The 25,776-nt window shown below is 39.1% G+C and overlaps 4 protein-coding genes and 1 long non-coding RNA gene across 5 annotated transcripts; 2 read left to right on the top strand and 3 right to left on the bottom strand.

Moving 5' to 3' along the window:
• Positions 1 to 2,618: 2,618 nt before the first annotated feature.
• On the bottom strand, positions 2,619 to 3,541 carry LOC109893415 (hemoglobin subunit alpha-4-like). Its single transcript, XM_020486637.2, has 3 exons — positions 3,386 to 3,541; positions 2,983 to 3,190; positions 2,619 to 2,889 (listed from the first exon to the last, which is right to left on the bottom strand). Exons 1-3 carry the CDS (start codon positions 3,478 to 3,480, stop codon positions 2,761 to 2,763), a joined length of 432 nt encoding a protein of 143 aa, XP_020342226.1. The 5' UTR covers positions 3,481 to 3,541; the 3' UTR covers positions 2,619 to 2,760.
• A 1,838-nt stretch (positions 3,542 to 5,379) lies between these two features.
• Positions 5,380 to 6,315, top strand: LOC109893406 (hemoglobin subunit beta). Its single transcript, XM_020486629.2, has 3 exons — positions 5,380 to 5,538; positions 5,715 to 5,937; positions 6,066 to 6,315. The coding sequence occupies exons 1-3, from the start codon at positions 5,447 to 5,449 to the stop codon at positions 6,195 to 6,197; spliced, it is 447 nt and encodes a 148-aa protein (XP_020342218.1). The 5' UTR covers positions 5,380 to 5,446; the 3' UTR covers positions 6,198 to 6,315.
• Positions 6,316 to 9,003: 2,688 nt separating this feature from the next.
• Positions 9,004 to 9,876, bottom strand: LOC109893413 (hemoglobin subunit alpha). Its single transcript, XM_020486634.2, has 3 exons — positions 9,731 to 9,876; positions 9,310 to 9,517; positions 9,004 to 9,132 (listed from the first exon to the last, which is right to left on the bottom strand). Exons 1-3 carry the CDS (start codon positions 9,823 to 9,825, stop codon positions 9,004 to 9,006), a joined length of 432 nt encoding a protein of 143 aa, XP_020342223.2. The 5' UTR covers positions 9,826 to 9,876.
• A 1,280-nt stretch (positions 9,877 to 11,156) lies between these two features.
• On the top strand, positions 11,157 to 12,064 carry LOC109893404 (hemoglobin subunit beta-1-like). Its single transcript, XM_020486627.2, has 3 exons — positions 11,157 to 11,288; positions 11,518 to 11,740; positions 11,869 to 12,064. Exons 1-3 carry the CDS (start codon positions 11,197 to 11,199, stop codon positions 11,995 to 11,997), a joined length of 444 nt encoding a protein of 147 aa, XP_020342216.2. The 5' UTR covers positions 11,157 to 11,196; the 3' UTR covers positions 11,998 to 12,064.
• A 5,378-nt stretch (positions 12,065 to 17,442) lies between these two features.
• LOC116374458 (uncharacterized) lies at positions 17,443 to 19,639 on the bottom strand. The gene is made up of 3 exons (XR_004210399.1): positions 19,536 to 19,639; positions 19,167 to 19,262; positions 17,443 to 19,049 (listed from the first exon to the last, which is right to left on the bottom strand). It is a non-coding gene; the product is annotated as an uncharacterized LOC116374458 (long non-coding RNA).
• Positions 19,640 to 25,776: the final 6,137 nt, after the last annotated feature.

Here is a 25,776-nt window from a genome sequence, read left to right as displayed (position 1 = left end):
AATCTTTGGGAATCTCAGACTACACGAAAGAGAGGTTGAACAGGCTAGTAATAGCGGTTGCAACAATTTCAGCAGATCATTTTAGAAAGGGTCAAGATTGTCTTGCCAGGCTGACTTGTAGGGGTCCAGATTTTGCAGTTCTTTTAGAACATCCACTAACTCGATTTAGCAGAAGGAGAAATGGGGGAGGCTTGGGCGAGTTGATGTGGGGGGTGCAGAGCTGTTGCCCGGGGTAGGGGTAGCCAGGTGGAAAGCATTTTTTGAGTTTGTGTTGTAGGAAGCAAATTTCTGATTGAAAAAGCTAGCCTTAGCTTCCCTAACTGCCTGTGTATATTGGTTCCTAACTTCCCTAAGAAGTTGCATATCACGGGGGCTGTTTGATGCTAATGCAGAACGCCACAGGATGTTTTTGTGCTGGTCAAGGGCAGTCAGGTCTGAAGAGAACCAAGGGCTATATCTGTTCCTGGTTCTACATTTCTTGAATGGGGCATGCTTATTTAAGATGGTGAGGAAGGCATTTTTAAAGAATAACCAGGCAACCTCTACTGACGGAATGAGGTCAATATCCTTCCAGGATACCCGGGCCAGGTCGATTAGAAAGGCCTGCTCGCTGAAGTGTTTCAGGGAGCGTTTCACAGTGATGAGGGGAGGTCATTTGACCACAGACTCATTACGGATGCAGGCAATGAGGCAGTGATCGCTGAGATCTTGGTTGAAAACAGCAGAGGTGTATTTAGAGGGCAAGTTGGTTAGGATGATATCTATGAGGGTGCCCATGTTTACGGCTTTGGGGTTGTACCTAGTAGGGTCATTGATAATTTGTGTGAGATTGAGAGCATCAAGCTTAGATTGTAGGACGGCCGGGGTGTTAAGCATGTGCCAGTTTAGGTCACCTAACAGCACGACGGAGGGGCCAGTTGAATAACCCCCTCGGGCAGATAACATCGGTAGTCCAGTTGTGAAGGCCCGGTGGGGCTCTGCACCGGCAGTAAAACGGGTCCGGATAGGTGATTGTAGCCCATGAGTGGCCGATGGAACTCTTCAGCTAACCCGGAAGATGGGCCTAGCGTGGGCTAGCTCCGGCTAATTGGTGCTTGCTCCGGGACTGACGTCAGCCCATAGTCACTCGGATAGCAGCTGCAAGATCCAGGTGAAAATGTCCAGAGCTTGCGGTAGGAATCCGAGGAAATAGATCCGGTATGCTCTGGTTTGAGTCGCGTTGTACATAACTGATGAGAGCTTTCCGAGCTAAAAGATAGCTGATGACCGCTAGCCGTGGACTAACATTAACTAGTAGCTAGTGAGCTGGCTAACTTCTGTTGGTGATTTCGGATTCGAGGTGAATAATACTTCAGAAAAAAAACAGATCCGCAACACATTGGGTGAGGCAGGTTGCAGGAGAGTGTTTTGAAGTTGAGTTTTCAGAAAAAAAGATATAAAAAAGATATGCGAAGAAAAATGTATAAAAGATATATATGGAACAAGAGGAGGACAAAAGATGTCTGACTGCTACGCCATCTTGGATTTAGGTATGGATATCTCCTACTTCTGTTCTCAAATTATTCAACACGATTCCACAATTTTTTCACGTGATAATCATTAGCCTTCTTCAGACGGGAGATGGCATCCTTCACTGTCAAAATCCGTCCCCTCTGCCCCATCCATCCTCTCTTGTATCGCATCAACTGTTTCCTTCAACTCGGTAGTTGTTGTTTTTATTGTCGAGAAATCTGATGCAACATCCAACAAAATCGTGTTCAATTTCCCATTTACTCAAATAGATCCTAAAGATTTACCGATTTCTCTGTATTTACGTGTTTATCCATGTCTTGGTTGTGATGTTCGGGAGGACTTGCTGGTTGTTTGCTAGCCGATGTGGCCTTCTGTGAATACCGCGTGTAATAAGTTTTTATCGTGTGTCGAAATTCCAATAACGCCACTTTAGCGATATGTTTCAAAATGTAAATGATCTTTATATTAAACTGTACTTCAAGTCAATATATTAAGACAAAAATAAAAGTGTATGACCTTGAATTTCAATATTTACATGCTGGTAGGAGCTCTCTAAAATGCTGCCATCTTTTTCAGCAGTCCCACATGACTCCTCCAGTTTTTGTTTTTTAAATAAATTTGCAAACATTTATAAAACCAGTTTTTTATTTGTTATTATCGGGTATTGTGTGTAGATTTATGAGGGGAAAAACGATTTAGTAAATGTTAAAATAATTCTGTAACGTAACAAAATTAGGAAAAAGTAAATGGATCTGGATTATTTCCGAATGCACTGTAAATCGCAAGACAATGTGAGCAGGGGCTTCATGCACCGCAAAATTCTGAAGGGACACAAAATGACTGAGGATGGCTGTGGGGTGGGCCCTAAATTTGAGATTTTTTTGACAAGCTTGCTTCTATGACTTGATTGATAGCCTGAAATGGCTTATTGGTAGATAGGTATGAGTTTGGGAACCCGTCTGAGCTAGCTAAAGCTAGGGGGAAAAAATATTATTATTATTATTTCGTTTTTTAAGAGGACAAATATGAGGAGGTACGTGCCCTTCTGCCCCCTATGGATATTGAATGTGAATGTGAGACAACGAAAATGAAAAACAAACACAGTATTATGAGTTTCATTTTGGTTTATTGTCCGTGTGTCAATATCGGAAGGACATTACGTTTGAGAAACATGGATGAACGTCTAATTCTGATGTAAAACTGTGAGAGCTTGTACCTTGGATGACAGTTTAGCAGCTGAACTCCAGTTTAGCGGTACTTCTCCGCAAGGGCCAGAGCCAGTTGTTGCAGGAACTTGTCCACGGACAAATGGATCTCGGGGGTGAATTCTGCGGGGAAGTAGGCGGCAACGACCACAATCAGGTTGTGAGCCAGGATCTGCAAAGGAAAACGGAAATAGATGATTTCACCTTCACACAGGTAAAAAAAAATATTTTTTAGTGTGCTTTTTTTAGTGTATTTTTCTCTTACCTTGAAGTTGGTGGGGTCCACCCTCAGCTTGGTGGCGTGCAGTTCACTGAGTTTGGACAAGAAACCAAAGAGATCGTCCAAGTTACCAACACATTCATCGATTTGATTCATGATGGTGATGCCGTGTTTCTTCACTGGAGGGGAACCGGGGGCCACGGAAGCCCAGTGGGAGAAGTAGGCCTTGGTCTGAGGGTAGACGACAAGCATCCTGTAGTGGACATTAGAAATTAGGTGAGACAAAATTAATTTTAAATAATCATTCACACGGTCAGTATCGCGTCCATATTTTTGCTGAGAAGGCTACGCATTCATAGCTTCCATTATAATTGACTGAGGAGTTATGTGTTAATAATTTGAATACCTGTTATAGTTTTTAATTTATCATACATCGTTATGTAATTACCTGGATAGAGCCTGTTCTCCAATCTCATCGGATTTAGGGAGGATCTTGCCCCAGATGGCCTTCACGTTGGCTTTGTCCTTAGCTGAGAGACTCATAGCTGTCTTGTCCGTTTATCCACTTAAATAACGATGCTGAGAAAAGAAGCTTGTGAGCGTAGACTTCTCAGAGGCTGTTTTTATTGAGGCATGCGAGAAGGCACACCCCGATATAATCTCGGCTCCTCCTCTGATTGGGCATCTTTCCAATACATGATTAATGTTTTTTATATGTTACGGATCTGAGATCATTCGTATAATGCCCGAAATATGACATTTGCACATAATCGATTTTGTTTGTAAAAATGCTGTCAAAACATTGTATGTATTTATTTCATATAGATTGAATAACAAAGTGTTTTTGAAACACTTAATACCTCAATATTTTCTTTACGGTTGAGGTTTAATCGTACGGTCTAATCTTTCCTATACTCACATGTGATTCTGTACAAAAGGCAGTGTTGGGGAGTAGTGGACTGCATTTGCAGTAGCTCGGTGGTAGTTGAACTACATTGAAATCTAGTTAGGGTTTTCAGTAGTTAACTCCTTTTCCCCCCATGTATCAGCTAACTACTGGAACTACACACTACTTTTCCCCCCATGTAGCAGCTAACTACTGGCACTACACACTACTTATTTTTGAAATATACAATATAGATTAAGTAGGCAATCATATATTTTTTTGGCGCTAGACCTGCCTAATTCTGACTTGAAACATCGTTTTTCTGCTAATAGGCTAAAATACACACTGTCAACATTTTACCTCAAAGTTCTCTGACTTACCATTTTTACTCTATTACATTTCAGATTTACATATGATCATTTTTCACGAAGTAGCTTGGATAGTGAACTTATTTTCCATAGTAACTTTATATTTTCTTAAGGGTAGCTTTAGTGTAGCTTCATTTCTTCCAGTGTGAAGTAATTGCTAGCTTGGTAAACTATATTTTCAGAGTAGCTTCCCCAACACTGACAAATATTTGCAACGTGATTGGATTGGCAACTAGCAACCAAATCAAGACGTGTTGGCTTAGATCCAATTTGGCCTATGTAGTCAATATTCACAGTTAACACATAAATACCGAGACAAATTATATACCTGATAATCGGAAAGGTTTTGTTTCGGTGAAAAAGCGTACCCTAGGCCTATCACTAAACATTGTAACAATATATAGTCTACGAGCATTGTATTTCAGTGGAGCTAAACAAAAAGCTGTGGTTTCATTGAAGTAAATAGGCTGATATCCACATTGAATAGTGTCCAGTTAGAACCCATCATGTAATTCCCCTGATGAAGGCAGATGAAACGACTTTTCACCAACTGACATTTAGATAAATCATTCAAAAAGACCAGAAATATGGAACTATCAAATGGGTGGGTCCGTCTGAATATGAAGATAAAACATATTTCGAGTCATGCTCTTTCTTTAATAGTTTACTCCCAATCTAGGCTTAACTTTTTTTAAATGAGATCCCAAATAAACACTTACATCAATAATTAGCATTTTATAAAGATAATATTGCAATTCAATGTGAATATTACAACGATACATTATAATAGAATTTAGGGCCAAATAAGGTTCTACCCTGAGATAATTGGCATTAAAGTTCCGAACCTTCATTCGTTTGAATAGTGTCAGATATTATTTTGAACTTAACAATATGAATTGGGGTATTAAGTACTATTTGCAGTATATAGAGAACATTGAACAGAACAAGGCTATGTCAATTACTAAATGTTGACAAAAATACCGATGAAGGCTAATCATGGCTTGATAATTCCATCCGTAGTAATTTGAATTTGGCAACGCCTAAATGACCAAGCATTATCTTTAAAAGTGAGATGCCGATATGTGCCACACTCGAGGACCTTGCCCCCTAAGACATTCATCCAATCATTTTCTGTGTTCTGTTCAGGGCGGAGATTCTGAACATCAATAAATTGGACGTTCCATGAGATATAAACCTCAGGGATCCCTTGTAACATTTTGCTAGTACCAACGGAAATCAACAAACAAACGTCAACATGGTCGACTGGACAGATGCTGAGCGCAGTGCCATCGTAGGCCTGTGGGGAAAGATCAGCGTGGATGAGATCGGACCCCAGGCCCTGGCCAGGTACATTCTTATAATATTTATGTAGATATCATTCAATAATAACACGACAATAGGCTACCTAGGCTAATTAGCACTAATTGCGTAGTAGGACATCCCGGTGTTTACCTTTGGTGCGGTACAGACCATATTGATTGTGAAGTACAATTTTAATGGCAGCCTGTTTAAATTATTTTTAGACTTTTGATCGTGTCTCCATGGACTCAGAGGCACTTTAGCACCTTCGGCAACCTATCCACACCCGCTGCCATCATGGGTAACCCCGCCGTGGCCAAGCACGGAAAGACCGTGATGCACGGACTGGACAGAGCTGTGCAGAACCTGGATGACATCAAGAACACCTATGCTGCACTGAGTGTGATGCACTCCGAGAAACTGCACGTGGATCCCGACAACTTCAGGGTGAGTATTACACTAGCAAACTGAAACAAAATACAAAAATAATGAATTAAATAGCGTTATGAGCCGATGTAAAGCTTATTTAAATATTACATTCTCTATCTGGTTCCTTTACGGTCCTCTCTCCACAGCTCCTCGCCGATTGCATCACCGTGTGCGTGGCCGCCAAGCTCGGTCCCGCCGTTTTCAATGCTGATACTCAGGAAGCCTTCCAGAAGTTCCTGGCTGTCGTTGTGTCCGCTCTTGGCAGACAGTACCACTAGAGCATCACTCGACAGCATCAATAGGGAAGAGAGATGACACTCCAACTCCAGTCTGTTAGGCTGGAGCCTGTGCCATAGCTACACGCATTGAAAATAATAAAATACACGTAAAAGCATTTATCTTTTTGAAGTGTTGTTTTTCGATGGAAAATACTCTCCTGCAATTTTCCTGATGGCAATTGGATTCTAGTTAGGCCCTCAATGGAATCAAACAAGCTGTGTACATCGCCTAGCCTACACATCTTCAAGTTTGAAAATAAATTATTTCCTAAAACGGTTAACACTCTTAACCACTAGTCTACCTGCCTACCATCACATAATGTTTTCTAATTGTAATATGATAGCTACAGTATATTTAAATAGTATTTTCTTTGTTTTAGATATTTAAATATGTATGTCCTTAGAATGACTGAAATCCACGGTCAACAAATGCTTTTACTATTTTTGGACCTAAAAACCCATTTAAGTCAATATTTTTAGCAACATTTTAAACGTCATATTTTCAACACATTAATTGAGTAGCCTAACATAATCCATTTAAAATATGATTTTGGAGCCTTGCCCTCACCATCACCGGATTTATCCACAGCAATGTGACAGATCTCGACGTCTTGCAAAACGAGGGCAACTAATGCAGAGCTATAATCAAACTAATCCGATAAAATACAAAATAGTGCTGTAAGAATTATTGCGCCCTCGCGAGTGGCGCAGCGGTCTAAGGCACAGCGCAGTGCTAGAGGCGTCACTACAGATCCGGATTCACATGGCTCTCGAACTTTGCCTCGCCCGAGTACGTATTGGATTTGCAGCAATGGGGCAAGACTGCAACTACCAATTGGATATAACGGAATTGGAGGGTAAAAAATAAAATATAGGCCTATATATATTATTTATTGCATCAATTTACTGTCCATCAACTCCTGGCTGAACACTATGTCACAGCCACTAACAACTAACAACCCATATGCCTGAAATCCTTACATCATAAAGCAACATGATACAGTGGTCTCGTCGCTGTAGCACATTCAGAGATCGATTGATAGACAGTAATCTAAAATAATTAATATATTTCAAACGAAAACCACTTTCTGTTTGTCATAGATGGACCAGATTAAAATTAGATGAAAGGTGAATTCCTAATTAGTTCAGGAAGAGTTTTGTGAGACATTCACAGCAATGGGGGAAGACATTTGGATCAAGAGAGACCTTTAGAAAACATGCACATTTTCTCTAACACTGTATATACAGATATGTATTTTACAGTTATAAGGAAGGTGAAATCTCATAGTTAGTCATTTTATAATTTGATTATACTATATTTAGAAAGCATATAAGTAATTTGAAGTCTTATTCATACAGTTTTGTTGAATAGGAAATACATCATATCAATATTTCTTATTTTCGTAATTGTACTGTGATTGTACTATCAGCCATGTATAACTATTTTTGCCAGAAAGGTGAGATTTTAACATATCTTGGAGTACGCAGCATTACTATTGTTTATAGCCCTCTCATGATAAATCATTACTTTTGGGGATTACATTTAGTTACATTTAAGAGTTTTTAAAATGTTTGCATTTGAAACACTATTCTAGAATATTCAGATGATGTATTACATATCATAATAAGGTGGTATTTATCCCACCTTTGCATAGGCTTTTAGGGAACTCATACACTCTCTAAACCTCATTGAAGATACAAAAAAGTGAATGTTCAACCTTAACATGTGATAACTGTACAACAGAACAGATGAACAAGAATGGCATTAACTCCCATGGTGGCTAAACATAATTATCTGAAAGCCACACCCCTAAACTACGTCTCCAATCTTCTGATCTGACCCACTGGGTAATTTAAGCAATAAGGCCCGAGGGCTAAGGGCTGTTCTTATGCAATGCGGAGTGCCTGGGTACAGCCCTTAGCCGTGGTATATTGGCCATATACCACAGACCCCGAGGTGCCTTATTGCTATTATAAACTGGTTACAAACGTAATTAGAGCAGTAAAAATAAATGTTTTGTCATACACGTGGTATAGGGTCTGATATACCACGGCTGTCAGCCAATCAGCATTCAGGGCTTAAACCATCAATTTTAGAAATCTAAGTAACCCAGCACCAATAACCCAGCATCAACAACTCAACACAGCTCTTTTTAAAGAAAACAACCTAACTAAGTCACCAAACGCCAGCAGCCCAGCAGTTGGGCCAACCAAACAAAACGTAATTTTGTAGAGTGCACAGGACTTTCAGAATGAGCGTAAATAACGTGTCGCTTTCAAAGTCGAGTCCACTTCCCAATTTTGGACCAAATTCACTGCATTGAAAATACAAAATACCATTCTCTGAAGTATCTTGTTACAAATTACACGTTGATTTTACCCCAATAAAAGTAAAATACTCAAAAGTATCCTAATTTAATATTTCACATGAATTTGAAATATTAAATTAGGATACTTTTGAGTATTTTATGTCTCTAGTAGTATCCCATTCAGCAACTACTCCACATTCATCAAAATAAATGTTACAGCTATTAGATAGGCTAGCCAAAATTATGGGAAACAACATACTGAGCTAGCGCATGTTGGGCTTAAAGCACTATTTTTAAAATAATGTCTTCATTCTTTTGTCATTCCATTTTTTTAACGTGTGAATCTACAGCATTTAGCCTGTTGTATTGCTAACATTGAAATATGACCTTGATGGTGAAATGTGGTGGAATAAGGACACAAACACAGAAAATAACGTCATTCATTGCCCGTCTATTTTATTGTGATAACAACAGAGAAGGAACTGCAGCACTCCAATCTATCTGTATTTGTCAGCCAGGGCAGCGGACAAGGCTGCAAGGAATTTATCCACAGCAATGTGCACTTCGGGAGTGAATTCAGAAGGGAAGTGAATAGCCAGGGTCACAAGGATGTTGTGGGATAGAATCTGAAAAGTATATTTTAAAAGTTAATATTGACGAATTAATCCAGCAACATACTTAGAGTTGAAGTTGAGAGTGATATATATATATATATATATATATATATATATATATATATATATATATATATATATATATATATATATATATATATAAAGATAATAAGTTATCTGGGAGCCAACCTTGAAATTGCCAGGGTCAACGCGCAGTTTGAAGGCGTGCAAATCGCTGAGAGCACTCAGTCCTCCGACGAGGTCGTCGATCACTCCGACAGCATTACCAATTGCACCCATGATGGTGCTTCCATGCTTCTTGACTGGGGCAGAGCCGGGGCTCAGGTCTGCCCAGTGGGAGAAGTAGGTCTTAGTCTGGGGGTAGGCGGTCAGCATCCTGTAAAAATGAGTTTGTATACCATTTTAGGCTTATTCAGATTCCTTAACTTTTAAGCATTATGCGTGTCTTACTCCTCTCGTCTTCTGTCTACAATGTAATCAAAGTAGTTTACTTATTGTATGTTAAAATGCTTGGTCAGGGCAGGCAATATGCCGCTGTCATCAGTTTAAACACAACCAGTCTCATAATTATTTAATTAAGAAGGCTTACCTCCCCAATGCCTCAGCACCGACGACATCTGCCTTTCCACTAATCTTGCCCCAGAAGGCCTTGACTACAGATTTGTCCTTTGCTGTCAGACTCATTTTGCTCCTTTCTGATTGACCCGTATTAAATATACAAGAATTTAACCTGACAAGATGACTGCCTTTACAACTAGGCCCCTTTATATTACAGTAGCGCGGGAGACACGCCCAGCTACTAACTAGGGTACACTCCCCCTACACCGCAACCATCTTGGTCAAAATCCAAGAGTAAGAAACCAGCATCTTGGCTGTTATCAAATGTTATGTCAGAGGGCTATGTTTGTAATAATATACATCATTAACTTTTTTTCTGAAACATTTTTGCCTAAGTTTTCGTCTTCTGGCTGTACTGTGAAACAATGTATGGAAATAAATTGTACCAGAGCTGTCAACTATTTTACAATTTGTTTGATTGATAAATATAATAATAATAATAATAATTTATTTTGTTGCATAAAACGAAATATTTCTGTATATCATATATTTCCAATAGGCTAATTCTAAATCTGCTTTTGCCAAAATAGACAAATTAGTTAACTAGTTAATTAGCAATTTAAAATTACGATGCACCTAATAAATTACATTGTACAAATCAAATCCACCTTCAAATACCTGCATTCAATTGGAGAATATTTATTCAAGGTGACATATTTGACATGTGTTCAATTAAAGTTCGATATGATCCACAATTAAAAGGTTAATTGGACTTCGAAAGATGATCGGAAAAAAATTCAAAAGTCATGCGAGGATATGGGTACACACCTATCTGCAAATAATACAGGACATTCCTGCTTATCATATTTATTGTCTTGAAATGAATCACTTAAAATGGGCGGGAAGGTCTGAATCCCTGGATAAAAAAGGAAGGCATAATATTGTCGTAGATAAGAAACTGCCAAATTGTAGGCCGGAATTAGCTTGAATTATCAAATTATCACAACTCGTAAAAAAAATGTAATTAAAGTGATTGCATCCCTTTAGAAACGTTTATTTGAATAGCCTTATACACTGCGATGAAAACATTTTGAATAGTTTTGCCATAATCGTGCATCAGTTGGATCAACAAAACTGTTTAGCTAGGGATCATACGAATTTTGAAACGTTGGTAATCTAGATAAAACTGTATAGGCCTAATTACTTATGATTTCAGATTTTAGGATCTAACCTAAATAATTGATTCTGCAACAACTAATCAATTAGCTTTTACTGTTGTTTTTAACAGATAAAATATTGGATTTTGAAACTGAATTCTCAATAACATCAAGTTCGAGAGCTGAAGCGCTCACTTGGCCAATACTGATCTTTGCCAGAGCCAGTGGCGTCTCCAGTGGGCGGAGAGCACTCATAAATATAAATTGCATGCAGTGTCTCCCTACACAAGACATGAATTTTTCAATCTTGTTGCAAAACCGGAAAACAAACACTGACAACATGGTTGACTGGACAGACACAGAGAAGAGCACCATCAGTGCTGTCTGGGGCAAAGTAGATATCAATGAGGTCGGACCACTGGCTCTGGGAAGGTAGGTCATGGCTTCAGCCTCATTCAAATATATAATCTAATATAGTTTATAGTGGAGATGATCATGAGTAATTATAACACTATTATACGTGTCCTGTTATCTTATCATTACTATTAATATTGAGTTGATATTGTTAAATTTGAATGGAGCATGTTAGAGTATTAATTAGGCATATCATTGAAATACATTTGAAAATAATTAAGATATTTCGGTGTTCTTGCAATGACAGAGTCCTGATCGTCTACCCCTGGACTCAGCGTTATTTCGGCTCTTTCGGAGATGTGTCCACTCCCGCAGCAATCATGGGCAACCCCAAAGTTGCTGCTCACGGCAAGATCGTGTGTGGAGCTCTGGATAAAGCTGTGAAGAACATGGGAAACATCTTGGCCACATACAAGTCACTGAGCGAGACCCACGCTAACAAACTCTTCGTCGACCCTGACAATTTCAGGGTATGCCTTCTGTCTTGAGAAATAGGCTAATATTTTAGGCTACAATCAGAGCAACACGTCTAATTCCAAAGGTAAAACAAAATCGTCAGTCTTATTTAACAACGTCCTCCTTTGTCTTTTGTTCACAGGTGTTGGCTGACGTCCTCACAATTGTCATTGCCGCCAAGTTCGGAGCCTCTTTCACTCCTGAAATCCAGGCAACCTGGCAGAAGTTCATGAAAGTGGTTGTCGCAGCCATGGGGAGTCGGTACATCTAAATGCACCCCAGACAAATGAATAAGTTCTGACATCCCTGCCTGAGTGAAAATAAAGTCATCGAAACAAGCTGCCTTATTCGTATTAGTATAAACAACATTATGGTTAGGGCATTGACCGATGGGAAACGGATGGTTTAGGGTCATGGACTATTGTGTGAATGAAGTGCGGCTACACTGTAAACCCTTATTAGTTATCATTACTCAAAAGATTTGTGGAAACCCGCTGCACTAGGATTCTAGAGTACAGTTACTTACAACGTTAGAGCTGGCTTTACTCAAACTTAAAGTGTCACATGATCTCAAATGGGCAACAATTTAAAGTTGATTAAACACAAAACGTTTTAGTAAGTAGCAAGAAAGCTGAAAAGCTGGTTGCTAGGTGGTATAGGAGCTACAGTTTACAGTATGCTCTTTTTCAGGTGAAGTCATACGAGACATGGTCAATTCCTGTTTTAAAAAACAGCTTTGATTTAAAACTTACTCCATATGCACTAGTGGATTTCTGAGATTATTTGTAGTCAGGTGCAAGCTATCTGGATGTAACTTTACCTAAGGAGGCAAGGTGGAGTTACACCCAGAATGCTTATAGCTGTCAAAATAATATGTCCATATGGGCTTCACTAGTGCATATGGAGTCAGGTTTAAGGGACATTTTGGCATATATTTTGTAACAATATGTGCAATGTATGTTTTGATTAATCTAAACAGTTTGAACGAGGTTGTATTTGAGCTAAAGTTCAGACTAAGACTAAGATATATCATTACTATTGCTTTGTTGTTAAGGGGCACACAGACCACCAGAGAATTCTTTCCAAACTGTACAAGATGTGAGGTCAAAGTGCTAATCCCAATCTATCACCTAAACGTAATGTAATTGTGAAGATCTGAAATGATATGTAGTCAGGTGCACGCTATCTGGATGTACCTTTACCTAATGAGGCAAGGTGGCGTTTTCCCAGAATTCTTACAGATGACAAAATAATGCTAAAGGAGTAGGGTTTAAGGGGCAATTTAAGATGCAAGTTTGAAGAAAACCTTCCTTCAAAATAAAGGTGAAGTTTGAAGTTGAACACTGTTTTTTTTTTGCATATTCCCTTGTATATAAATAATACTTTTTAGTAAATTATCCCAAGTATATTGAGTATATTGAGGTAACTATTTGCATCAGCTTTTTAAGTATAGTTGTGAGTATATTTGAGTAGTAGGAACCCAATTTAAATGCATTTTACTAACCCGAGTACCATAAGTAACTGAGCAAACATTTGTAGATTAAACATAGAATATCAATTATGATACTGAATAAATTCAGCAAATTAAATGTACAATATTGGTTCTGTAACTGATTACATTAAGTTCTTACATTAGTTCTAGGACTTGAAGGACTTGAGCAGGTCAAACAAACAAAAAACATTCTGAACCTGATAAAATTAAATTGAATGAAAGGAATTGTTGAGATGCTGTTAGTTGTTTGCACTTAATATATTTGAGTTTGTAATGCACTAAAAGTGAAGTGTATATTATACTTAAAAGGCTGATGCAAATAGCTACCTACATTTTTTTTTAAGTAAACAGGGCACAATATTTGTTAGTGTGTGTAACTTGATATTTTTTGGTAAGTAACTCAAATAATTTGTGGAAACCAGCTGCACATCAACATTTTAAGTCAAAAACTACTCTTAAAATCCAAGTTCTTTCTTTCAGTCGACTAGTCTAAAGCAAGTTAGCTTTACAACAGTTTTTTCTTAAAAGATAAAATGACATTTTCTTTAAAACACTGCGTCTTTCAGAAACACATCTAATTACATGAATGCACCAAACATGATTAATCTATTTTAGCATCCATCAATAGATGAATGCCATTTCTGTACAGCATACATGACTCATTTGAACAGAACTTTAAAAAACTCCGATAACAAACCTCCAACTTTCAATCAATTCAATACTGTGTAACTGCAACATTCCCCATCAACAACTTAACTATTAAAACATAAGCACAGTATAATGACCCTTCTCCAATTAACACTTTCAACTGATGTGGTAGCTTCCATTCAATTTTAAATTTAAAATAAAAATGAGGTAGTGATGTGCGATATCCATTTCACATTCTAACAACTTCACTACATTCAACTGTTTAAAATGACTATTCATCTTGACAATTTACATTTCTTCCTCCACGACAATTTTCAATCCATTATGTTTACAAAACAAAGTAAAACTTGCAGATTATAAAATGTACTTATACACGCATTGTTTCGGTCCTAAACCTTCATTCCTGACTAAGGTGTCACGCCAAATCATTAAACTGACATATAAACGTCCTAAATGCAAGTAGACAGTGTGTGCGAACGTTGTTTCCCCAACCTTCTTATATGTACCGGTCCACAACACTACACAGGTATGCAAAGGACCTCTCCTTTCAACTCTATGAAGATTCCCTATCCATTTTTATCCTCTGGGACCTCGGCCATTTTTCATATGATGACGTCAGCAATGTGAGATTTGTGTCCATTGCTTCTAAAGCGTCATATATACAAGGATTTGTAAGGTAACTTCCCAATGCCCATGTTCAGGATTCCCAAACAGAAACACTTTCAATTAAACTCTACACCAACTGAAGTCAAGTTACTCTTGTATCTCTGTATCCCTGTGACCGGTTTGACTAAAGGCACAGATCAAATCAAATGCAGGCAGACATTTGCCTACAAAACATTTCGTCTTCTTCAGTTGTTTTTACATTTTTTTATCCCTAAATCTCTTTTCCTTTTAGGATAACGTAACTATTTACAATTGTTTAGCGCCATAAATGTTTTTGGTATTTGTATTTTACAGTTGATTTTTCAAAGCAAGAACCTTTGGGTTCATTCTGTCTCCATCCAAGTTTAACAACACCTTTTGTATAAACCCAAACGTGTTCTTCGTGCAATTCGGGTATCCATGTTGGAGTGAGTACATTAGCCCGTACAAACATACAAGTGCATTAGGCCAGCACCGGAAATCCTTCGTAACCACGTTCTCCTCAAGGACCACGTAGACTCTTCCTGGATGGAATGGCACAGCAGCTACATCTCCATCGTCATCAATGACAGATGATGGCTGCTGTTCTCGATGGCTGCAGGGTCTTGGGATGTTCCCTCCTGAGAAATAACATGCACATTTAATTATCATGTCACAATAAACTCTTATGAAGACACACAACTCCGCTCCTTCATTTTGGGTAAAATAATATTTTAACCTCACACACAAACACAACCCACAAAGGGTGGTTGCTCCAGAGAAACATTACAAACTGTGTAAGGGCATCACTGATCTTAAAATGTATCATTTCAATCCAATCATTTGCTTTACATTTTGCTTACTGATTTAATTTGTATACCTGGCTGTACATATTCAGAATGGCAGCTATCTTCTGTCCATTTCTTCCAGTCTTTCCCTGCTTCTCTGGATAGGGCTAGCAAGCGTTCTGTGTGTTGATCAACATGGAATAAAACGAATCCCGGAGTTTCTAGTTTGTGATGCGATGGTACTCTGCACATACATAAAACAAAGTACAAAGGCAATTGAAAACTGCTTTACTCCCCCTAACGTTAGCTAGGCTAGCTAATTGCTGAGGCGTGCTGCCAACCAGTTAAAACATCAACAAATAAATACGCAGATGGATTTGAACATGAAATGATCGACGTTAACGTTACACGTGCATTGATCCGTCAGAGTTGGCTACCAGTTAGTCATGCTTGCTAAATAAAGCTAGCCACATAGTTTTCACAATATTCCGTAATTAACATTATAAGAATCATATAATATATTACGCATAGTTTTCTTTTAAAAAATAAATAAAGATTTACCTTTCGGATAATTTTGTATTTAGCTAGGCTAGGTCATGAAAATCAGCAGCACTTCTCCTTAAATTAATTGGCTAACATGAACTGCTGAAAAGTTAACCGACTTCATCTAATGTTAACGTACATACGCTACGTAGTAGTAGGCTCCGGAAATTTTCTCCCTAACTATAATAATGAGACTACATTAGATTTCCGTGCTCACAATTGGCTCCCTAATTCATTTTTATTTTATTTTTAATGAACAAATATCATCAAACAAAAGAGGAATAGTCACATGCAAACAAGCATACATACAAACTATTTACAACGCCAGGAATCCTAAATAAACACATAATATTCATTAATAATACAAGTTGTAATTGTCTTTTTGTTTTTCATTTTAGTTCAAGTAGTGCAATATGGTTTCAATCCATTTATAAAGTGAAAAAAGTTAGGTTTTGAATTAGACCTTTTGCATTTGTGAATATGAAATGTACCTGGTATTATTAGCAGTTTAATTAAATATACTACATCTTTTGGTCAAATATCTATGGTGATATACAATGGGGGAAAGCATGGAAAATTGCTAACACATATCGTATCAGTAACACGGTAAAGGAAGTTTCATCTAAAACGTTACATAGAATTTATTCTGTGAAACATGTTTTGGAAAGATTCAAGCTGAATATTGACTATAAATGTGATTTCTGTGGAATGGAGGAGGCCATTTCGCATTTGTTTTTGCCTGTATTTATAGTAGATTTTTTTTTGATTGACATACAGAATTTTGTTACAAAAAAAATAGGACCGGTTGTACTATTTCATGGTTTTGATATGATTTATTTCAGAAATTGGCTTACTATTGCAATGTAGCTTTAAATTATATGAACGTAATCGTACAAACCTTGGCGGGAAGTCAGCCGCCTGTGTGTGAGGTATACTACTGCACATGCACTTGGAGAAAGTCACCCCTATGATCACAGAGAAGATGTTGCCTTTGGCCGATGACCGGGCTTCAGTTTAAAATAATACATACTTCCAGATGCCCGCCCCATATGTCAAATGAACCAGCTTTTATATGACATGCAGTTAACTCTTTAGAGGTTATATCACTTGAACATAAATATTACTCTTAATTCAGGGCTTCATAAGCCACATTTTCTTGGAGACAGACAGACATCCACAGTGACACTTTACACTCGACTAATCTAGTCATGACCAACTAACACCATGTTTATCATTTTTAGGCCCAGGTGCAAGCTACATTTAATCAACACTAGGCCAATTCCTCGATCAGATGCAAAACAGTTTTAAAATCTAAATTGAATTGGACACCAGGAGCTTAAGGACCATGTCCTGGACACATTGAATGTGTAATGTAATTGCGCCATAATTTGGGGAATATAGGCCTTCTGACAACATTTTGAGTTGGCCTCCAACATCCTGTCACTGTTCAAATAGGTTTGGCCCTAACCAATTGGGGCATTACTACATTTAGCAATTTGTATTATTCTCACTGTTAGGCTTTGAGGTGCCTACATAATTCTGCCTACATCATGCCAGAGAGTAAGCATGTCTATCACCTATACATCACACGCGCTGACAGAGTACAATGTTATAGAGAGCCAGATTAGTGTCAGCACACAGGTCATTGCAGAGGACTGTACATCAGCGCAATTTACCCTGTCTGATGGGAGACTCTAGAGAGGACAAATTGTGTAAGGCATAAAACATTGACAAAAGAGTAGAGGGCATGAGAAGACCTCACCAACCATTTTCGACACCCTTTCATTTCTTATCTGGCTGTATCCACATGTGGCTGGTGTAGGTTGTGGGAGGAGACAATAGGAGACAAGTAAGATGACAAGGCATAAGAGAAGAACGAACGATAGGCAGGAAGAGAGACTGACTTAGACCTCACTAGCCACCCCTTTCCTAATCGTTCCATTCCCATAGTTTCAAAATTATGTGTATGGTGTGTCTTAGAAGTTGGGCCAACTAACAATGATGTTCAGATGCACCAGTTAACCCTGCTGTGGAAAACAATTTTATGCTATGCAACGAACAGGCAGATGCCACACAACATGCCAAAATCAATTCTCATTGGAGCACTGCTGTTAACACTGCCTGAAGGAGTACCAGGAGACCATGAGCTCCCGCAACACCATAATAGTATAACAGAAACAGATGACTGAATATATTACTGTATAGACTGCTATATGAAAGTGCTCAGTATTAGTACTGTAAGCAGAGGTTATCATGATGGCATGTTCTCTCAAAGCAAACCAGGGAGCAAAGTTCAAAGCCACCCCATTTAGCGGTTCATCATGCTTTGCTTTGTAAACGTCTAATGACTTCAAGTTAATTAATACAAGTATTGACGTCTGATAATTCAAATAATGATTGTGAGTATTTGCTGGTTAGGCAATATAACATAGAACAAACATATAACAATAGCTGAAGTGAGTATTATTGTGTAAAACAAATTTAACCACTTCACAACGTACACATTCAATGTACTTTTTACAAAGTCCACAAAAGCACAGTCATAGGCGTACCTTACTAAGCCTACCTCCTTGCTAAGACAACAAGACACAAGCCAATCCCTCAGCATGCTTCCATGTAAATAATTTAGGTTCAGGTGTAAATTTCATGTTGAACTGTACAAACTAATATGATTTATTATTGGAGAATACCACAACAGCATTTCAAACACATGAGATTCACAGTTGTCCATTTTTGTTCATCTGGTTACAGTTCAAGAGAATGCACATGAAAGGAAATAACAAAAAAAGAATACAAACTTTTTTTGTTCCAACAATCACCAAGTTCTCTTTACTAAGGTTGAAAAAAACAACAACATCTGTTGTCTTACCACAGGCACATTTGAGCTGAAAACAGGTTAAAATTAGGTTACAGTTTATTTTTCAAGGCCAAAACTTGATTTGAGCTTTTCGCAATCAACATTAAGGAACACTTTCTGAATGAATAGAAATGAGCTGGACATGGGTTTTGGGTAATCCAGATGTAGAGCATAAACCAGGCCAATTAGAGCGAGAAAAGCATCTGGCCAGGATTGGAAGCTGTGCATCACCACTCTATCTTCGTGGATGATGGAGACTTGGTGAGACTGAAGGGAGACTGCATCTTCATCATCAGAGAGGATAGCAGGTATGCAGACTGGACCAATGAGGACACCAGGATTTCTTGACTCACGTTCCTACAGTATGACAACTGGAAGAGTAAAATACAGATCAACCAATGCGGAAGATGTGTTGTGATTTCTGGGCACATCAATGTTAAAAGGAGCAGTCTTAAACTCTGTAATAACCCTGAAGTGTATTAACCAACCTTGCAGGTTTTGAACACCTCTGAGTCGCTTTCAAGAAGTAGTGCTGGGAGACAATGAAGGGCAGCAGTTCGCCTGACATTCACATCCCTTGATTGCTAAAAGGACACAGACAGAACATTAATAAATCAACTTGCAGAGGACAAATGGGAAAAGTATATAGGCACAGTGATTTTAAACCAATATGGCTATCCATAGGCTCAATCACTAATCGAGACACAACACCCCTTTTACTACCATTTCACCCCAAACCAATGTTATGTACACTGCAGGTAGAGTTTGGAAAAGGGTAAAAAATAGTAATACATAGGGGGAGTGGCCGCACAGAACCAAGGAAACTGAGCAAATATGCAAATTAGAATGTAACAAACCATTTCATCATTCGTCTTCAGAATGGCAGAAAGCCAAAGTCCAAAGCTCCCCATCTGTCCCTGCACCTCCCGGGATAAAGCCAGCAAGCGTTCAGTGTGATGGTCTAGTGCAGAAAAGAACAATCGCTGCAGGTTCTGATTATTTATGCGATGAAACTCAGCACATATCTGTAGATTAGATATTTGATTTAAAGACACGGAAGTCTTCTGTACTTAATGTGATTATACATGACCAGGCTCTTACTGAATGACTAACTCAATACCCCCCACACACCCCACACACACCCTCTATTCCCTACATTTTAGACATTGTAACAGAATGTTAACACTGCCACCAGGCCAAAGCAATACCTGTGACTCTAGAAATAGTGCCGGCCATCTATTCTCCACTGTCTGTATTTCAGTACTGCTGTTCAGAATCTCCTGTCTTCTCAGGGCATCTGTCTTTCCCATACAACGATTGATTACAGCCAGGTTTTTGTGTGTCTTCTTCATCTCAAGAGAAATATCAGTCCTTAGCTTTTCCAGATCTGCTTCAACGTTTGATTGAGGGAACTGTGACAGGTTGACTGGGCCACAGTAAACAGTGTGTTTAAGTGGTGATTCTGGATCTTTCCTTTTTTGGGCACATTTTTTTACCAACCTCAGGACACCTATCTCTGCCTAGTTTCATTCTGTATTTTCCTACTTTAAACTTAAGGCCATTCTTCCATCCGTCCCACCCTTTTGGTGACCCATTGTCAGCAAGGAATTTATGTCAGTGGACTAAGGCTTTTGCAGCATCTTCAAAGTCACACTTGGATACTCATTCCTCTCATACATAGCTCTTGCCACGCCATCCAAAATCTGTTTCTTTGGTTTCTGGTTAACACCAGTTGTCTTCCAAATTGGTCATACCCTTGATTTCCCTCTCTCAGTTATAATTTAAGGTCATGTGAAAAGGTTGGCACCTCAAAGTTGTCACTCAGTTGTCCTGGATGCTGTGAAGTTAAGTGTGGATTACTCAAGGACACCCCAGAGCTAGTCATGGCATCCTCCAATATCAAAAGCGTAATTGTGCCCATGTTTGGCAGATCATCAATGCAGGTCAGCTTGAAAAACTGTGAATCAGACTGTGAGTTTTGAAATTTAATGTCAAGGTTGCCAGATGCACAGTGTTTCCTCCAACACATTGGTGCTTGGTTGGGTTGTGTATTGGAGGACGCATGACTTTCAACCTTTGTCTCTCCCGAGCCCGTACGGGAGTTGTAGCGATGAGACAACATAGTAGCTACTAAACAATTGGATACCACGAAATTGGGGAGAAAAAGGGGGTAAAATTTTAAAAAAGAAGAAAAAAAGAAAAGAGAAAACAATACATTTAAAAATCAATGAATGTATAATTATTGAGCAATTTATAACTATAGGCTACATTAAGGGCTTTCTTTCATTATTTTAGTCTCCGGCATTAGTGCGTAAAAGGCTCTGCATGGTCAATCTGTACAGTGGCCGTACAGCATTTACTGCCATGCAGTCTCCTCAATCGTCATGGCTTTCATACACCTTGATTTAGCAAAGCAAAGCTGTTGTGAAGGAAGTTGCCAAGGAAGTGAGTTTGTGTTTTATACTGGACCTCGCGCCCCTACCTACAGTCAACCAATCATGGCAATGAGGAGTTATACGGAGCCCTCTGCATTGTGAGTCCCGAGTGCACAGGCCAGTCAAGAGCGCAAATTAAACTTGAGAGCCTGCAAGTGTGACTTTGAGCAAGGAGAAACTCATCGTAGATTAAAAAGAAACATGTCTTAAAACCTCTCTAGGGTACGTGGGACGGTAGCGTCCCGCATGACCAACATCCAGTGAAATTGCAGTGCGCCAAATTCAAAAACAGAAATACTGACTATAAAAATTCTGAAAACATACAAGTGTAATACATAGGTTTAAAGATGAACTTCTTGTTGATCCAACCATGGTGTCAGATTTCAAAATGGCTTTACGGCGAAAGCATACCATGCAATTACCTGACAACAGCGCCCAGCAAACAAATCATTACAAACAGTAACCAGCCAAGTAGAAGAGTTACACAAGTCAGAAATAGAGATACAATTAATCACTTACCTTTGATGATCTTCATATGTTTGCATTCAGAAGACATTCATTTACTCAATAAATGTTTGTTTTGTTTGATAAAGTCTCTCTTTATATCCAAAAACCTCAGTTTTATTTGCCCGTTTTCTTCAGTAATCCACAGGCTCAAACACAGTCACAACAAGCAGACAAAAAATCCAAATTGTATCCGTAAAGTTCATAGAAACATGTCAAACTATGTTTATATTCAAACCTCAGGTTGTTTTTAGCCTAAATAATCAATAATATTTCACCTGGACAATAACATTGTCAATATAAAAGGTAAACAAGAAAGGCGCACTCTCGGGATTGCGCATGAAAGAGCTCTGTGTGACACTGTAGGGTCCACTCATTTAGACTGGTCTTGCTCATTTTTCAGAATACAAGTCTGAAACTATTTCTAAAGACTGTTGACATCTAGTGGAAGCTCTAGGAAGTGCAATTTGAGTCCTAAATCAATGGATACTGTAATGGCATTGAATAGAAAACTACAACAACAACACAAATCCCAGGTTTTCCCCTGCAAAATCAGTTATGTTGTACTAACAGATATTGTTTTAACAGTTTTGGAAACTTTAGAGTGTTTTCTATCCAAATATATATGCATATCCTAGCTTCTGGGCCTCAGTAGCAGGCAGTTTACTTTGGGAACGCTTTTTATCCGGAGGTGAAAATAGTGCCCCCTACCCTAGAGAAGATTTATTAATTAAACAGTACATATAGAACTGTAAGCAAACGTGATTCAAATGTGTAAAAAAGTATTTGAGTGCATTAAATCCACCAGCAATAGTCACTCACTTTCAATTTCTCAAATTGCGCTCTCTCAAGTTTTGGCACCTTTGGATTTGGATTCTAGGCTGATGGGGGTGTGGGCTTACAGGCGGGTGCATGTCTATAAACCTTAAATTGGTCACTTTTACTGGAGTGATGGACGAACTAACAAATTCCTGCCATTGGCCAGTCCAGTGTTGTGATTGGCAATTATGAACCGTATGTTTGTGGTGCACTGCAGACGTGTTTTCAGTTTTCCTGATAATTGGGCTACTTTGAAAACGATGTTGCAGGTGAAAATGTATTGGTCTTGGGTGGCAGGTCTTTGGGCTACTTCTAAATTGTATCGCAGCCGCCATGGCATTTCCTAAAATATATATATATACATTTCACTGTGGCCTGATGCTGAGGCAGTGAGCAGGCTGTTACTGAGTGTGTGAGTGAGTGAGTGAGTGAATGAATGAATGGTGAAGACGGGGAGAGCCAGAGGGGTGTGCGTGCGTTGAGAGCACTGGTTGGGAGAGTGCTGCACAGAGACAGAGCAACAATGCATTACCAGTTGTAGGTAGGCTATTTATACTGAACGCAACATGCAATAATTTCAAAGATTTTACTGAGTTACAGTTCATATAAGGAAATCAGTCAATGGAAATAAATTCATTAGGCCGTAATCTATGGATTTCATATGACTTGGCATGGGTGCACCAATGGAAGGGCATAGGCCCACCCACTTGGCAGCCAGGCCCACCGACTGGGGAGCCAGGCCTAGCCAATCAGAATGCGTTTTTCCGCACAAAAGGGCTTTATTTCAGACAGAAATACTCCTCAGCACCCCCTCCACCCCCTCTCAGACGATCCCACAGGTGAAGAAGACAGATCTGGAGGTCCTGGGATGGCGTGGTTACACATGGTCTGCTGTTGTGAGGCAGGTTGGACATACTGCCAAATTCTCTAAAACGACGTTGGAGGCTGCTTATGGTAGAGAAATGAACATTCAGTTCTCTGGCAACAGCTCTGGTGGATATTCCTGTAGTCATCGTGTAAATTGCATGCTCCCTCAAAACATGAGACACATCTGTGGCATTGTGTTGTGTGACAAAACTGCACATTTTTGGATGGATTATCTTGGCAAAGGAGAAATGCTCACTAACAGGGAAATAAACACATTTGAGAGAAATAAGATTTTTGTGTGAATGGAACATTTGAGATTTTGCATTTCAGCTCATGAAATAGGACCAACACTTTACATGTTGTGTTTATGTTTTTGTTCAGTGTAGATTGGTCATTATTGAGACATGCTAGAACTGATATAACGGCAGCAAAGCAATGGAAAACGACTTTAGGCGCATTAGAGCTCTTTGGATAAATTCGCTCAGAGGTGGTTAAAAGTAAACGGGATTCTAATGTCGACTTTTATTATGAATAACAGTATCAAGCAAAAGGTTTTACTCATGCTGAGCGGCAGGTAGCCTAGTGGTTAGAGCGTTGTGCCAGTAACCGAAAGGTTGTTAGATTGAATCCCCGAGCTGACAAAGTAAAAATCTGTTGCTCTGCCCCTGAAAAAGGCAGTTAACCCACTGTTCTTGGGCCATCATTGTAAATAATATGTTCTTAACTGACTTGAATAGTTAAATAAAGGTAAAATAAAAAAATGAACAAAGAAATGATCAGTTCTAGGGTCTGGAGTGCTGCGTGAGTGGAAATTTGGTGTATGTTACATGATTAACTACTCATGGTATGATTGTGATAACATACAGGAACTGAAGTCCATTAGTTCACCAAACCTAGAATACCTCACAATCAAATGCCGACCGTATGACCTCCCAAGAGAATTCTCTTTGGTTACAGTCACAGCTGTGTATATTCCCCCTCAAGCCAATACCATGATGGCCCTCAAAGAACTTCACTGGACTTGATGCAAACTGGAAACCACATATCCCGAGGGTGCATTTATTATAGCTGGGGATTTTAACAAAGCAAATTTGAGAAAAACGTTACCGAAGTTCTATCAACACATTGACTGTAGTACTCGTGCTGCTAAAACACTCGACCACTGCTACTCCAACTTCCGGGATGCCTACAAGGCCCTTCCCCGCCCTCCCTTCGGCAAATCACATCACGACTCCATTTTGCCCCTCCCTTTTTATAGACAGAAACTCAAACAGAAAGTAACTGTGCTAAGGACTATTCAACGCTGGTCTGACAAATCGGAATCCACGCTTCAAGATTGTTTTGATCACGCGAACTGGGATATGTTCTGATTAGCCTCCAAGAACAACATAGACGAATACACTGATACGGTGACTAAGTTTATCAGGAAGTGTATAGGAGATGTTGTACCCACGTGACTATTAAAACCTGCCCGAACCAGAAACTATGGATAGATGGCAGCATTTGCGCTAAACGCGAATGAAAGCACAAACCATCCCATTTAACCATGGCAAGGTGACTGGGAATATGGCCGAATACGAACAGTGTAGTTATTCCCTCCATAACGCAATTAAACAGGCAAAACATCGGTATAGAGACAAAGTGGAGTCGAAATTCAACGGCTCAGACACGAGACATACAGTGGGTCAAAAAAGTATTTAGTCAGCAACCAATTGTGCAAGTTCTTCCACTTAAAAAGATGAGAGAGGCCTGTAATTTTCATCATAGGTACACTTCAACTATGACAGACAAAATGAGATTTTTTTCTCCAGAAAATCACATTGTAGGATTTTTAATGAATTTATTTGCAAATGATGGTGGAAAATAAGTATTTGGTCAATAACAAAAGTTTATCTCAATACTTTGTTATATACCCTTTGTTGGCAATGACAGAGGTCAAAAGTTTTCTGTAAGTCTTCACAAGGTTTTCACACACTGTTGCTGGTATTTTGGCCCATTCCTCCATGCAGATCTCCTCTAGTAAAGTGATGTTTTGGGGCTGTTGCTGGGCAACACGGACTTTCAACTCCCTCTAAAGATTTTCTATGGGGTTGAGATCTGGAGACTGGCTAGGCCACTCCAGGACCTTGAAATGCTTCTTACGAAGCCACTCCTTCATTGCCCGGTTGGTGTGTTTGGGATCATTGTCATGCTGAAAGACCCAGCCACATTTAATCTTCAATGCCCTTGCTGAAGGAAGGAGGGATTCACTCAAAATCTCACGATACATGGCCCCATTCATTCTTTCCTTTACATGGATCAGTCGTCCTGGCCCCTTTGCATAAAAACAGCCCCAAAGCATGATGTTTCCACCCCCATGCTTCACAGTAGGTATGGTGTTCTTTGGATGCAACTCAGCATTCTTTGTCCTCCAAACACGACGAGTTGAGTTTTTACCAAAAAGTTAAATTTTGGTTTCATCTGACCATATGAC

Source organism: Oncorhynchus kisutch, linkage group LG6, assembly GCF_002021735.2.
Source record: "Oncorhynchus kisutch isolate 150728-3 linkage group LG6, Okis_V2, whole genome shotgun sequence".
Classification (NCBI taxonomy): domain Eukaryota; kingdom Metazoa; phylum Chordata; class Actinopteri; order Salmoniformes; family Salmonidae; genus Oncorhynchus; species Oncorhynchus kisutch.
Note: the sequence above shows the minus strand (reverse complement) of the source record. Positions and strands in the feature narration are given on the sequence as shown.